The sequence below is a fragment of the Abrus precatorius genome, unplaced genomic scaffold (genome assembly GCF_003935025.1).
Source record: "Abrus precatorius isolate BTA unplaced genomic scaffold, Abrus_2018 Scaffold9, whole genome shotgun sequence".
Classification (NCBI taxonomy): Eukaryota; Viridiplantae; Streptophyta; class Magnoliopsida; order Fabales; family Fabaceae; genus Abrus; species Abrus precatorius.
The window spans coordinates 20874830-20890182 of record NW_020874439.1 but is presented as its reverse complement, the minus strand read 5'-3'; the positions used below and the strand labels follow the sequence as shown (position 1 = coordinate 20890182).

General features: G+C 28.7%; 3 protein-coding genes across 3 annotated transcripts; 2 read left to right on the top strand and 1 right to left on the bottom strand.

Moving 5' to 3' along the window:
• The first annotated feature begins 1134 nt into the window (after positions 1-1134).
• On the top strand, positions 1135-4176 carry LOC113850978 (protein MAINTENANCE OF MERISTEMS-like). The gene is made up of 6 exons (XM_027481481.1): positions 1135-1182; positions 1282-1896; positions 2707-2853; positions 3183-3311; positions 3852-4088; positions 4141-4176. Exons 1-6 carry the CDS (start codon positions 1135-1137, stop codon positions 4174-4176), a joined length of 1212 nt encoding a protein of 403 aa, XP_027337282.1.
• Positions 4145-4845, top strand: LOC113851567. Its single transcript, XM_027482085.1, has 2 exons — positions 4145-4373; positions 4476-4845. Exons 1-2 carry the CDS (start codon positions 4233-4235, stop codon positions 4725-4727), a joined length of 393 nt encoding a protein of 130 aa, XP_027337886.1. The 5' UTR covers positions 4145-4232; the 3' UTR covers positions 4728-4845.
• Positions 4846-12315: 7470 nt separating this feature from the next.
• On the bottom strand, positions 12316-13101 carry LOC113850493 (non-specific lipid-transfer protein 1-like). The gene is made up of 2 exons (XM_027481054.1): positions 12689-13101; positions 12316-12408 (listed from the first exon to the last, which is right to left on the bottom strand). Exons 1-2 carry the CDS (start codon positions 13051-13053, stop codon positions 12399-12401), a joined length of 375 nt encoding a protein of 124 aa, XP_027336855.1. The 5' UTR covers positions 13054-13101; the 3' UTR covers positions 12316-12398.
• Between the last annotated feature and the right edge of the window lie 2252 nt (positions 13102-15353).

The following is a 15353-nucleotide window of genomic DNA, read 5'->3' as shown; positions in this document are numbered from 1 at the left end:
ATGTACATATATTTATAAAATTAAATAAAAAAATAAATTTTTAAAAATAAATATAGTATTTTATTTATAATATTAATAATAATTATAATACTAATAATACGAGGTATAAAAATTACAAAGTATATATAAGTTACGAGACTTATACATGTTATGACATGTGTATTGAAGTATCATAAATTTTAGAATTAAAATTACTAGACTTAATTATAATATATTATTTTTTGTTCTATTTATAAAAAAAGTACTTAATTCATCATTATATATATATATATATATATATATATATATATATATATCATATTATACTCTGTTCTAAAAATAATTACAATATTAAATAGTCAAATTGGTATATTGTACATTAAATGAATGAATATATAAAATTTTATTAGTAAAAAGTGGATAGTTGTTAACACTAATTTTATAATAAATAAGAGTATGAAGAGAATTTAGTAATTGACATGTTTAAAAAAAGTTTTTATTTTTTATATTTAAGAAAAAAGTTTTGGTAATTTTTTATGATAAATATGATCAGATGTAGTATACAATTTGTATGAAATTGATATAAATTATTAATTAAAAAACCAATATTTGACAAAATATAAAATTTATGGATCTAATGATATTTTATTGGATTAAATGACAATATATTTGATAATTTATTTAATTATTATAATGATATTTTTATTAATAAAAAATGTAAAAAGTTATAAAACACATTTAAAAATATGTGAAGTGTTAAAATGAGCTAGATTATCGTTCTAAAATATTGAAATTTCTTAAAAAGAGTATTTAGGTAAATTTTAAAAAAAAATCATAATGTAAAGTCGTAGCGGCAACTACTTTTCAAACAAACAAGGATAGGGTATAGATATGTCGTAGATAATTTTATAAATGAAAATAAATTAGTAATATTTTGGGGGAGGAAGAAAAACAAGTAAGAAAAAGGATGATAAATTTGATATTTATTATTTTGGCGCCTTTTTTTTTTCTATCTTATGTACACGTCATTCAATTTTTGAAGCTTCTCTCGGAAGCTTTGGCACTGCACTAGTAGTGTTCGTTCTCATTTCTTTTCGTTCATTTGATTTCAACCCTTCCCTTCTTCGTCGCCGGCGCCGGCAAGTCCCATCTCCGATGAGAAAGTCCACCAGACTCTCTTCCATCGGCCTCACGCAGGCTCAAGTAAAAAAAAATCAAATTTCAATTTCAGTTTCGATTTCGATTTCAATTTTGACTACATTTCGCGCTCAAGTTTCACCGTTTTTTTCCCTTCCATGTTAGGTGAGGAATTTCAGTACTCGATTTTCTCTGACGTCGTACGCGAAGCGCGTGCAGCTTCTCACACCGGAACAAAGATCCGCGATAGCGCGAACGGGTTTCGGGAACCTGTTATCGGTTCCGAACCACTCGCTAAACAAGGTTTTCCTGACGGAGCTGATGGACACGTGGAGCTGCGAGAGGCGCGCGTTTGTTCTACTCTCCGGTGGCGAAATCCAGATGACGTTGCTGGACGTTGCTCTGATCCTGGGCCTGCCGGTTGCCGGTAGCCCGGTGACGCTGAAGGAGGAGGAACCGTTCTCCGATTTGGAAGAGTTGTATGGGGCAACGAAGGGGAAGAGGAAGGTGGCAATGAGTTTTCTAGAGAACAGGCTTGATTCAGTTGGGGATGTTGTGAGCGATGATTTTGTGAGGAGCTTTTTGCTTTACACGATTGGGACGTTTCTAGCTTCAAATGATGGGAAGGTCGATTCGCGATACTTGTCTTTTCTACGGAACTTGAGTGAGGTTTCTGGATTCGCTTGGGGTGCTGCTGTTGTTCATGATTTGTGTTTGTGGTTGGATAAGAGGAAGGAACATAATGTGCAGTATGTGGGTGGTTGTCTTATCTTTCTCCAAGTAAGTTTCTCCATGTCACAGTTTGGCATTAAGCTGTGTAGGAAATGTTGATACTTGACATGGAAAAGTGGTCTATTTATGGACAAGTATTTTTTTTTTTAAAAGAAATTAAGCTGATAATAAAGAGTGTTAGTTACTGGTTTGTTAATGTTGCTCTTTTCATCATATATACTAGGGGTGTGGCTGATATTTATTTTTAATTTATTTGAGTATAATTGTGTTTGTATAAACAGTTTAATTAAGCACTTATCACACAACGGTTTATGATATAAATTTGATCATGGAATTTATTTGAATAAGTTGAAAGGATTTTATTTTGATGAACTACTCCAAAAGTTTATTGAAATAAATTAAAAAGAGTTAGTGAGTTGTAACATATTTTCACAAACTCTGTAAGTTCTTTTAATACCCCTAAATTGATGTTTTCGGGATTGTGCTTATTTTGCGAATTTGACTCATAAGAAGGACCCCCAATATTTAGGTAGTATCAATTTAGTTCATAAAATGTAGACAACTGAATTAAAGTTTAAGGTTAGGGTAATCAATCAGTGAAAACAAGTTCTCGAAGACTAAATTGATGTCGATTGAATATTTCAGTTTCTCTTGCTGTTGTAGTCTTGTCATTGTCTTATTTAGATAGATTATAAAAGCTATATGCGTTGTCTTGTCCTGGAAGTAAAAAGTGTGTATGCATTAGTTTTTTGATGGATAAGATGTGTAGGAGCAATATTTGTTTAGTGCCATTTGTAAAATGCTTATTGGGTAAAATGTTTTTAACTTTTAATTTTTGTTTTTCTCTTTGGCGAGCAGACATGGTCTTATGAGCATTTTGATGTCGCACGGCCACATTTGCAAGATCATGATTTAACCTTTCCTCGCGTTTGTCGTTGGGGTAATAGTAAATCTAACCAAAGACAACGGGGTACTTCAGGGTTTAAAGACCTGCATGATGACCAGGTAACATGGAAACTTGCTTATATATCTGTTAAATGTTGAGTGCATTATTTAAGTCATCGGTTCCTCATATAACATGGACAGTGGAGAAAACGTGTGTTTGTCTTAACGTACTGCCATTTTTTTGCTATATTCAGTCGATGACGTAATCGTTGAAGTAGCAAAGCATTTCTCCAATCCGTTAAGCTTTAGTCTGAATCTGCAGATAATAAAATTTGTGTTTGAATTAATGATGGTTACCTTGGTTTTATTTGTCACACTGAAGTCCCTATCAAAAAATAGACGAGGAAAAGTGGGTTATAATTCCTTTGTCTATACCTATATGTATGCAGGTGATTTGGAAACTTCAACCTACTTCTGGAGAGTTACAAATAGAGATAATCAAAGAAGCACTGGGGTTGCTAGTTGGAAATAAAGTTCTTGTAAGTGCAGAAAAATGTTCGACAATCACACCATTTAAGGTGAGTGATTATATTTCTATTTCTATTTCTATTTCTGATACATAAAAGTTTGGATCGAGGTTATTGCAGTTGAATTTTCAACTGCAGAAGATCTTCACCATCACAATTAATTAATATGCATTGCATAATGAAACAAAATGTAACTTCAAAATTGTTGGACCTGATTTTAACTGTAGGAACCTGCAGTTTCTTTATGAACTGCACGTTATCCTGCTCCTAAAAGTTTGGGGTGAGGAGTTACCCCATTCTAAGGTTAGTGCATACCACCAGCCATAGCAAACTTTGAGAGTCAAAATGTTTGAGTTGATGTAGGATGATCTTATCTTTTGAGCTAAACCTTAATTGACATGAATTTAATGTTAGATTGTTGGTCATCAATTCTTCAATTCATAGATTAGAATGTATGAATTATTAAAATGGTTATCTATTGTTCGAAGTTTAAATATTAATCAATACTGTACAGTTTTATTTCTTCTATTTCAATGCTCACATGGAATATGGTTGTTCGTTCACTGTTGATTGATAGTTGGACATCGACAGGTTCCTGATGTAGATTCAGGTTTACAGCTTAGTATCTCCAATGAAGTACATAGAGAGGACGATAATGATTTTGAGAATCAGGTAGTGGAGGACACTCCCAAAAGGTTGAGCACTTGTGATGAAGAGAATAAAGAGCAGGAGATCAATCTCAAAAACTGGATAGTATTGGAAACTCCCCCAAATTTGACCATTTGTGGTGATGTACATAGAGAGCAAGAGATGGATCTTGAAAACCTGGTAGTGGTGGTTGAGGACACCTCGACAAATTTGAGCATTGCTGATGAAGAAGGCAGAGAGCAAGAGTTCAATCGTGAAAAATTCATAGCATTTGACACTTCCCCAAATTTGACCATTTGTGGCAATGTACGTAGAGAGCAAGAGATGGATCTTGAAAACCTGGTAGTGGTGGTTGAGGACACCACGACATATTTGAGCAATGCTGACGAAGTAGACAGAGAGCAAGAGCTCAATGGTGAGATTCTCATAGTGGAGGATACTGCCCCAAAGTCGAGCTCTTATGATGTGAGATTTTATTCTGCTTTATTCTTTTGGGTGTTGTCATATATATCTTTAGCTTTTCAACATTGAATCATCTCAAATAAAATTAACTTCTTTGATTAGCAGGATGATTTAACAAAGAAAAATGTCATGTTAGGAGAGGAAAACACTGAATTGAAGATGAAAATAGGCCAAGTAATGGAGGAAAATGAACTACTTCGTAGGCAGAATACCCAATTTCAAGAGCAGAACTCCGATTTGAAGAAAGAGCTGGACTTGTTGAGAGAAGAAAGCAGAATTTTAAGGATGTCAATAAGTACATTTTTGGACCGAATGGATAGACATGTTTTGGATTTTGAAACTAATTCAACTGAGTAAACATGCTATCCTTGAATTTCATCCTAATCTTACCTAGCTGCTTATAGCGCTAGAGCTCTGCACCCAAACAACCCCAAACTTCAGACCTTGCTGCAGCCGCTACATTGATCAATCCCAGTTCTGCGAAGTACAGATTAGCGAAGTGTATGTATATATGTATTGCTAAGGTAAACAATAATATTCATTCTAATTTGCGTGTAGGTAGTGTTAGGAGGTTTCTTTTATGTAAAGCCATGAAATACATCCTTTGTTGTTTATTATATAGCAGATTGCACATGTACTTATCCAAACACAAAAGGTTGGAGTTCCAAATGATATATAATTATCCTTTTCTTTTCATGAGCATCATGAGACCTAACAAAGAGCCCCGGTAAACTTTTCTTCGGACATTTTTATTTTTGATCGTTGAGTTGATCTACTTGTTATCCTCCATCCCCTGGATTTTTGGGTTTCCTGACAACAGCAGTAACAGCTGTTTATGTATGGGATGGAAAATTTTTTGTAGTTTCCCTCACAATTAGAAGAAAACTCCCAAACAGAGAAAAAGGTAAAAGCAAAAAGACAAAGGAAAGAAAAGGAAAGAAAAAAAGATCCGAAACTGGTCCCCATATTTTCCTGGCACCGTTTCTTTCGTTCCTTTTATTCTTAACCAGCCTCTTGTCCCCACTCACATTTGATAAAGACTTGTCTGCCACACCTGGTTGGCAAGGATAGCTAAGGTGGTGGCATGGGTTGGTGCAAATGACAGTGACTCTAGGCTTGGCTAAGGTGACGTTATCAAATGAATAAGTGAAGTTGGTTATATAAATAATTTGACAATATTAAATTTGATTAAAAAATAATTTTTTAAAATTATTATTACTCTTAATAATTTTTATAAGTTTTTTTTTCGAAGTAAAAAGTTATGTTATCTATTTTTTAAAAGTCTTATCATATGTGACTAAATTATTTAAGATGATTTTTAATTATTATTTTTTTACTATAAGTGTATTCTAATATTTTTATGTATATATAATTTTTTGTTCTACTCTTTTTCGTGTTATTCTTTTAAGGTCTAATAGGACAATTTGGTTGTATTGTAATAATAATAATTTTTTATTTTATTTTATTAAGTGTTTTACAATTATAAACAATTCTTTATGTTTTTTATTCCACTTTAACTGCTTAGCCCTTACTTGTATTATATGAGTAATATTTTATTAATTTTTCTATTATTTTAAAAAATTAGTTTTAATTATTAAAATTTTAAGACTTGTAATATAATATCATATCAAATTTAAAATTTCAACACATGATATTTATTTATTTATTGTATTAAAATTATATACTTATACTTTGTCTTACTTTTATTTAAGTAAAAATTCTAAGATTCTAAACTCTCCATTCATAACTAAGTTTAGTATTAATCTCTTCTTTTAAATCTTTAATTAACACTCTATAAAGATATGTATTTATAGATAATTTTTTTAAATTAATTATAAGCATATCTAAGACTAGGTTAAACAAGGGCTCAAAGTAAGTCTTAATGTAAATTTAACTTTATAAGAAAATCTCTAAATATGTTTTTAGAAGTTCTTACACGTATAGTTACTCTCTCATACATGTCTTGTATAACTTGAATATATGATATTTAAACTTCTATCTTTTTTAAAGTCTTCTATAATATTTCTCTTGGTATATTATCATATGTTTTTTTTTCAAGGCAATAAAAATTATAAATAATTTTTTCTTTGCAGTGATACTTTTCCATCAACTTTTGTAAAAGATATATAATTTTTGTTGTAAATTTTTTTAATATAAAATTAAATTAATGTTTTGCAATTCTAGTTTCATCCTTTGATATATTTTTAATCACTTTTTTACAATGACATCATAATGTGATTCATAAATTTAATCATTTTATAGTTTGCACCATTTTGATTATCATCTTTGTTTTTGTATATAAAGATCAAAGTAGTCTTTTTCCATTCATACATGTTTTCATTAAGTCACTTAATTGTTTGTTTTTTCAAACTTCAATAAGGATATTATTAAATTAACTGCTTTATTATTATCCATTTTCTTAAGAGTTTTCTTTATTTTTTTAATTTAAAATCTATGATAATTTGTTAAATTTAGATAAATAACTTGCATTTCTAATCTTATTATATTTGTATTTGCTCTTTGTTTATAACTAAAAAGTTTACAAAAATAATTCTCACATTTAACTTTGATGCTCTTTTGTATGTTTAACATGATCTAAATTTATAAATTTTCTTTCTCTATTTTTAACAAGTTTATAAATATTTATTTTACTGTACTTTTCTTCAAAATTTTGATAAAACTCTTTAAAAGTCATAAACGTGTTTCATTCACTACTTTTTTTTTTTTTATATTTTGATACATGTTCAATTTTAAGGTATACATGTAAAGATTTAAAACACATTTTTTTATCTTCAATTTTTTCTCAGATACTTTTATTCTGCAATCATAATTTTTTGTCTTTTAGTTTAAGACCTTTATATTTATAAAAAATTGTTCTAATAATTTTCTTAACTTTAATGACCATGTTATTTCAAATGATGTTAGTACTGTCTTATACTTCAAAAGTATTTTTTTTTTATGAAATTACTTTTAAAAGTTTAACTGTTTTTCACTGTTAAGTAACCATTACTTAATTTTTAGAACAATAACTTGTTAAATTTCTTGGTTTACCAATTGAAAAAAATTCTAGTAAAATATGAAAAAGTTGAATAATATAGGAGTAACAAAGATTCATAGGAACAACTTATTATTGGCTTAGATGGATAGTGAAATAAATTAAAGTGTAAACCATTATATTACAAATCTTTCTAGGCATGGGAAGGTGAGACAACGTTGACGGTGGGGACTCACTTGAGGGAGTGATTGTTGAGGGCATTGGTGTGATTTGGTTGTTGTGGGGGGCACGTATGCTTGGTGCGGCGTCTATGCAGTGTTTTTTATGACAAGGGTTCATTACGCTTAAAAGTGGAGTGGGTGATGTGTTAGGTACATGTTTCCTTGTTTTGGTGAAGTTTCTGAAGGTTGTATATAGCGAGAAAGGTCCCGTGATGAAAGAAACTGGTTTTGACGCCAAAAAGAAATTTCAACTAACACAAATGAGATGAAAAATTAAGGAGGTAATTTTTTTAATTATGAAAATATCACCTTACTTTTTATTTTAATTTATACTTTAAAGTATTTATATAAAATGAAATTCTTTTATTTTTATGTAAATATTTTAAAATATGAAACAAAATAAAATAAATAGTAATTTTATAATTAAAAATAAAAATAATTTTTAAAATTATACCATGCTTAATGGTTTCTTTAGATTATATGTATAATAGAAGAGAAAGAAATCATAAAATGAAAAATAAAATAGAAATAAAGTAAAAAATATTTGATATTTGAATTAGTTAAAATAATCAAAAATAATATTTTTTTATCGTTTTAATGAACAAAAAAATTGAAATTAATTAAATTATAAAATAAAAATATTTTTAAAATTAAAATTAATCTAAAATTTTCATTTTTAATTATAATAGTTTTCTTAATTATTTTTAACTCTTTTAATATTATTTTAATATTTTAAAAAGAAAAATAATTTTTTTTTGTGGTGAGATCCATAAAAAAAATTCTTCTCTTATTTCTTCTATTTTTTTATTATATATAAATTTAAAAAAATAGAAAAATTATTTTCACTTATTTGATACAATAAAAAAAGTACAGAGTAAACCATTAAAATAGTTCTATTTATTTTAAAATTCGTTAAAATAGTCCTTAAATTAAGTAAAATAACATTTTAGTCCCTAACTTATGAAATTGCCACTCATTTTAGTTTTTTTTTAATTTCAAAAATTCATTAACATAGTTCATAATCTAAATAAAATGTCATTTTAATTTTTATCATATGTAATCATTGATCATTTTAGTTATTAACATATACAATTGTTAAACATTTTAGTCTCTATCATCATTTAGGCTTTAATTCTTAATGCATGCTTTGAAGTTTATTTTTTTAAAGTTTGTTAATTTAGCTTCTAAATAATTTTATATTTAAAATTTAATGGGAATTAAATTAAGGGATTAATTATTCTTTACATCATGGCTGGATGTTACATATTATGTTTACATGGCTCACGACACGTGAAATCATTTTATTTATTATAACAAATAATATATAAGTGATAATAAAGACAAAATGTTTCCTCCATTCCAGGTCTAAGAATTAGAGATAAGAAGTTCATTATATGAAAGTTTGTTTTGGATGTTACACCTTGCCTATAATCTTCATCACGTAGTTGAGTAACAGATTGATATATCTCACGATGTTTCAACTTATGGTATACTTCAACAAATAGTTTTTCATCAACATCAACTCTCATAAAAAAGTTATGCAATATGCAACAAGCAATGACAATTTCTGTCATAGTCTAAAATGAGTAATACAACTTGTTTCTATCCCTTATTTTTTTTAAACATCAAATGATCTCTCAATCATATGTTGCAATAATGAGTGTCTCAAATGGAATAACTCTGAAATTTTATGGCTTTCGAGATGAATAATCCTTCAAATATGACGTTAAAACTCCACTTTTAGCGTAAGACCTGCATCTCCAAGAAAATATTTCCTTACAAAAAAGATATATACATATATAACTCAGTATATTAGAAAATAGACAACTATACAATATACTGTAATGGTTATTCATGGTCATCAGACTAACCTTGATGAATTAGTAAAGGGCCTTCCTTAGTCAATGCATCTTTAAGAATCCTAGAATTTAAGGTTGTCCCTTCCCACTTCATTAAAGTATACGTTAATTTTATATCAAAATAATACGTTGACAAGACATTTTGTGTGGGATACTCTTTCTTACCGTGGAATTTTGGGGCTTCTATCTATGGGACCATGACTCGAATATGTGTTTTACCTATCACTCCAATGCAATCCTTATTTTATTAAATACAACTTAAGTTAGTAATGAAAAAACATAGACATATCATAAGCCTTACAAAATAGTAAACACTATTATTTACCTTGAAGAAAGGATAAAATTTCCTATTACTAAGAATTTGTGCTAGTAAATCTACACCATTTGGTTGGACAAGGTATTGTTTCACTAAAGATATGATACCGTGCAAAACATGCTCTTCAACCGTGGAAAAAGAAAAATACAGTTTGATTCTTTGTATTATGACCAATTATTGGAATGAATTTGGCAACTTTCTCTTCAACCGTGGATTTCAAAGAATCTTTCACTTTACTTGAAGATCTTAAAATTTGACATAATTCTGTAAAGGTATGGGCGCTTATGCGTGTTATATTGGGAAATATGCAATGCATGGCAAAAGACTCAGCATATATCGTTTTCTTCTTCTCTAGGTCTTCCCTTAAATGCTACAATGTTTGGATTTAAAATTTCATGTCAAAATGTATTAATTTTTTAAGACCTGACTTAACCTTATCAATGTCATCCATATAGTTCTCACAGGTAACTTGAACAAAATTATTCTCCCCGAACTCTGCTTTCATGTGTTTAGTTTAACATAAATAAGATGAAATTGGCTATTCAGTTCTCGCCACAATGGGAGAAGATTCGAATCCAAGTTTTTGATAAGATCATAATTTTAAACTCAAATTCAACTTGATCGATATCTAATAATTTGGAACATGATTGAATTATCTCAACTTATAAATAAAATATATCAATCTTAATATTATTATGTATAATTAAATCACAAAATATAAAATTAAAATCAAAGTATATTTTACAACATATATTTTTTAAAAAATTGTATCAATATAAATATAATATTATGATATGCAAAATATTATTTATCAAATTTTAAAGCTTGATTATTAACACAATTACTTAAAAATATAAATTAAAAAAAAAAGTCACGTTAGGGCAACCTAAACTATGACCCAAATTTATCTTCAAAATACACTAAATTTAATTTTAAAAATCTAAATTTATCAAAATTAATGTGGAATTGAAATGGGTTAGTGAGAGAACACCAGTCTTGTACACCCTTTTTAAAGGATGCGTGGTTGGTCGAGTGAGGTGTTAGGCAGGCAAAATTGTCATCTTATAAGTTATATGAAAATATTTTAAAATTTTATTTATAATTTTTGTAAATATAAAAATTTAGTTAAAAGTTGTTAAATAATTGAAGAACTTACAGATTAGTTTAACTAAAATAAATATAATATAATATAATATTATGACTCAACTTGTGAAGAGTCACAATCAATTTTTACTACTAGCTAGCAAGTTTTGAACCTTTCGTTTGGAGTTAAAATTTGATTTTGGAGGATGTAAAAATTTATTATTTTTCAACCTGTTTTTGTATCTCATGTTACATAATACATGTACTACTCATAATTGTTAATTTTGCTATCTATATTTGTAGAATGAAGAAACATACAATTTTTATTACCATTAAAAGTGTGTTAACCTTTTGTCAAAAGTGATCAAAGGCATTAGTTTTCTCTCATATTTCATATCACCTTGACTTCAAAATCATGATTACTCTGTTACCACTTGAAAATATCTATTGCCTCACATTTTTAAATAGTTTCATATAAATAATATTTTTTTATTAACTAATTAAATTATTACTAATAATATATTTAAACAAAAATGTGATAATAAACATTTTATAGGAATAATAGATATTCACTGCAACTATATAATAAATATAATGTAATAAATAGAGTTTGTGCAGGGTATTATAATGTCAACCCTTATACCTTTATTTAAAAAAAATTATAGGTACAATTAGTATGAACTAATAATTATTCATTTATTTAATAAATTATATGTACATTAAATAAAGTATAAAACTATAATTTAATAATATGTAAGGTAAATAGATATGGATACTTATCCATTCTACGTCTAAATTAAATCCGTCAAGCGAGGATTTTGCATTGATTATGAATATGTTTTTATAAATAACAAATGGATATAACGTCTGTTACCATTCATGTTAGATATTGACACTATACTATATGCATGTGCAGATGGGGAAGTGCTTAAGCTTAACCAGTAATGCTCGAGTTCAATCTTGCTAGTGGTCAGCTCAAAATGGGACCAGCTCAACCAATTGGTTGGATTTAATTCTCAAATCTATGATTATAACTCAGCTTATGGACAACAAAAATATTTTGATTGTGGTACTTATTAAGGAAACAAAATAATCTAAAAGACTTGTTATTTATTTATTTTAATATAAAAAACTATGCATAAAATAATGTTCATTTTAAGTATTTAGAGTTTTAGTAATCATTTTATACGAAAAAAAAATACAAGACAATTTTATATGTAAACTGAACAAAGGAGGGATTTTAAATACTTCATTGCCTCAATTAGCTAAGATGAGTAATACTCAAAATTATATCATTAAAGAGGAACATCAGCAGCTTACAAACCCATTTCTTCTAATGACACTATCTTCTACTAATGCCTACAATAGGCATACAAAACAGCACTACGACCTCAGCTACACCCTATCATCTCCAGACACAAGAAAACTAGTACAAGCCATAAAGAAGCAATTTCCAGTCATGCTCATGTTATGACATGTCATGTGGCCTCTTATTTAAACACTACCAACATAGCATCCCTCTTGAGGCACTTCTCTATACATCATGCATCAACCTCACTGCACCCTGCATCAAAACAAAAACAAACATTGAAATTAGATGCACGATAAAAAAATAACCATAATAAATCATAATATTGAGTCTTACTAATTAACCAGTACTTTTAAGACCTTAGTTAAAGAATTATTAAACCGTAATTCGTATTAATTAAAATTCATGTTAGAATACGTTTAAAAATGAGAATGCACTTATTTTATGTTTTCTAATAAAATAATTTTAGTTTTAATTCTTTAATCAATGTTCTAAAAGCACTAATTAACATTTTCCTATAATATAACGTAAGTACCTGCTACAATCTGTATTGGGACTGATCTGGTAAGGAATGTTAACACCACATTTCCTGGGAAGGCCAGCAGCAAGATTAAGATTGAAACTAGTGTAAGTGAAACCACTGTTGCTAACAGCATTCTTTATGCAGTTGCAAACGGTTTGGCGGTCTGGTGTGGTTCGAGCCATGCTGTTGAGGTTCTTGACACCACTGCAGCATTGGGCAGGAACCATGTTTCCACCATAAACCACATAGGAAATGCATGGGGTCAAGTTGTTCACAACTTGACCACATGTCACTGCTCCTTGGGCCTTGGGAATGGTTGCGCCAAGTGCCAAGCACACAATTGCCAAACAAACAAGCCTAATTTGCAAGCTAGCCATGAGATTGTGTTTATGTATTGTAGCCTTACCTCTAAAGATTATATTCCAAGTTATGGTCTTTTTTGAGTTACTCTATTGTGGGTTGAGGCTTTTATATATATAATGGAAGAAGGGTGTGGTATGGTATATGGATATGGGGCTATGCGGTGGAAGCAGGAAGTGCATGTGGCCAGCCATGTGCCTGTGCTATTTGGTAGTTGAGATGAATTCAGTGCCATAATGGCTTATGGTTGGGTAAGTTAAATGCCACATTTACTATCTGAGGAAAGAGATCCAGGCCAACCATAACTATGTCTATATTTCAAAGGAAGGTAAGAACTCATTGAAGTAACATTTATAAACACTGAACTGGAATCACTGCTACATATCAGGAAGTAAATCATTGTACCCATTTTCAATGTAGCACCGATTTTTTCTATCATCCACCTTTTCAACAATAAATTATTAAGATGTTTTTTATTCACTAGAAATATTACGAAACGAATTCTTATAAAATTTAAATAATTCTTTGATACTAAATGAGTTTAGGGTTAGTTCATTTTTAGTATAATATAATAGTGTATCTAGGTGCACAACTTAATTCAGCATTTCTTTAATTATATATATATATACTCCCAAGGTTTGACTATAAAAATAAAATAAAATTCAAAAGAGCATGCTATTTGTTTTTTTTTTTTTTTTAAATTATCCCCTTTTGGTCAAAATGCTCTAGTAAACTAAATAAAATAATTTTATAAACAAAATTTCCCTCTCCTTCCTTTCCAATTGATTTCAATTTTTCCATATAATCAAATAGTATATTAATATTTATATTTGGAAATTGATTGAAGGCTATCGTTAGAATAATATTAAAAATAAAGGTGGTGTTAATGAGTATTCTAAGAAGAAGAAAAAAAAGGCACTGATTAAGAATTAAATGATCAATTTTTTTATTTAGTATCACATTGTGGAATGTGTTAGAAATTGTAGTAAAAGTGTGTTGAGTAGCATTTTCTCATAACACAATTCGCTATAAATTCTTAAAAATTATTCCATCACTAAATACAAATGAAAAGATTCATGCAAAAGAAACGAAAAAACATTCTAATTTCTTATTTAATACTTAATGCATTTATTAAATTATTTTTTTAAATTAAAAAAATAGCATATTCAGACCCTTTTGTCTTCTCCGTTCCTCATCACTGTAAAGTCACCATGTAGCCTTATATGACAACCACTTAATCTTTTTTTTATCGTTCTACCGTCCCTTCTTGAGAACTGGCCACATCAAGCTTAGCCCTTTCCCATGACTGAAGCATGTCCTTCAAACCCCGCAACGCACAAAAAAGAAAAATTAAAATCCTTTTTCTCTAATCAATCACTTATGACCAACCTTAATTTGTCTATTTACCTTCGTCAACTTCAGTATCATATTAGTATAAAAAAGGATAATAAATTGGATAAATTTAAGCGATAATATTTAGAGACAAAAATTGTGATTGTAATAATTAGATATATGGTAGAAGTTTGATTAGGCTTACAAAGAATTTACCAGATAAAATATTTAGATATTGTTGATTAGTTGTGAATATTCAATAAGTGAATCACGAAAAGGTCATGAAGTTAAGTAGACAGTGATGCAAATTTAAAGTGAAAATAATTGAGGGTGGCATTGACAAGAGGGGAAGTGACAGGATTGAGGTACTAAATTTAAATTTAATGCTTGAAGGGAAATTGGAATTGGAGTAGATGCAATATTAACTAAGTGGTGCATTAGGGACATTTTTGTTTAAGTTTGCTAAATGGAAGCAGTCTTTCATCCTGAAAGCTTCATTTATCATTTATCATTTTCCCACAGGTTTAATGTGTAAATATAAACTGTTTAACAAATATTTAATTAAATCATAAAATTCATCACTAATGTAGCACTTAATATATTAAATAAAGTTTTGTTAAACTTTAAAGTGTGTAAATGTAATTTACAGTTTCTTTTGTAAAACGCACACACACAACCTTTAATGCGTTAACCTTTTATTTTATTTTATTTTTATAAATTTTGTAAAACAAAAATTTATTTTCCTAAAATAGTTATATCATTCTGTGGAAATTTATTATCTAATTTAGTGCTCATTATGTTAATATAAAACTGAACTGTATTATAAATAACACAAAATAAATCAAATTAAAAGACATTATTCAATTATTCTTTTTCTTGAGTAGTACAATGGTAAGATTGAAAGATAATAAAATTTTAAAATAGATTTAATTGCATCGGTATTCTCTCTAATTTGAATTATATATAACTTTGATTCTCTAATTCT

What these genes read in the sequence shown, in the direction of transcription:
- LOC113850978 (XM_027481481.1), top strand. Translation starts at nt 1,135, where the DNA reads ATGAGAAAGTCCACCAGACTCTCTTCCATCGGCCTCACGCAGGCTCAA. An exon ending in TCGGCCTCACGCAGGCTCAA is followed by an intron (nt 1,183 to 1,281) that starts GTAAAAAAAAAT and finishes CTTCCATGTTAG; the next exon opens with GTGAGGAATTTCAGTACTCG. An exon ending in AAGACCTGCATGATGACCAG is followed by an intron (nt 2,854 to 3,182) that starts GTAACATGGAAA and finishes ATATGTATGCAG; the next exon opens with GTGATTTGGAAACTTCAACC.
- LOC113851567 (XM_027482085.1), top strand. Translation starts at nt 4,233, where the DNA reads ATGGATCTTGAAAACCTGGTAGTGGTGGTTGAGGACACCACGACATAT. An exon ending in CAAAGTCGAGCTCTTATGAT is followed by an intron (nt 4,374 to 4,475) that starts GTGAGATTTTAT and finishes TTTGATTAGCAG; the next exon opens with GATGATTTAACAAAGAAAAA.
- LOC113850493 (XM_027481054.1), bottom strand. Translation starts at nt 13,053, where the DNA reads ATGGCTAGCTTGCAAATTAGGCTTGTTTGTTTGGCAATTGTGTGCTTG.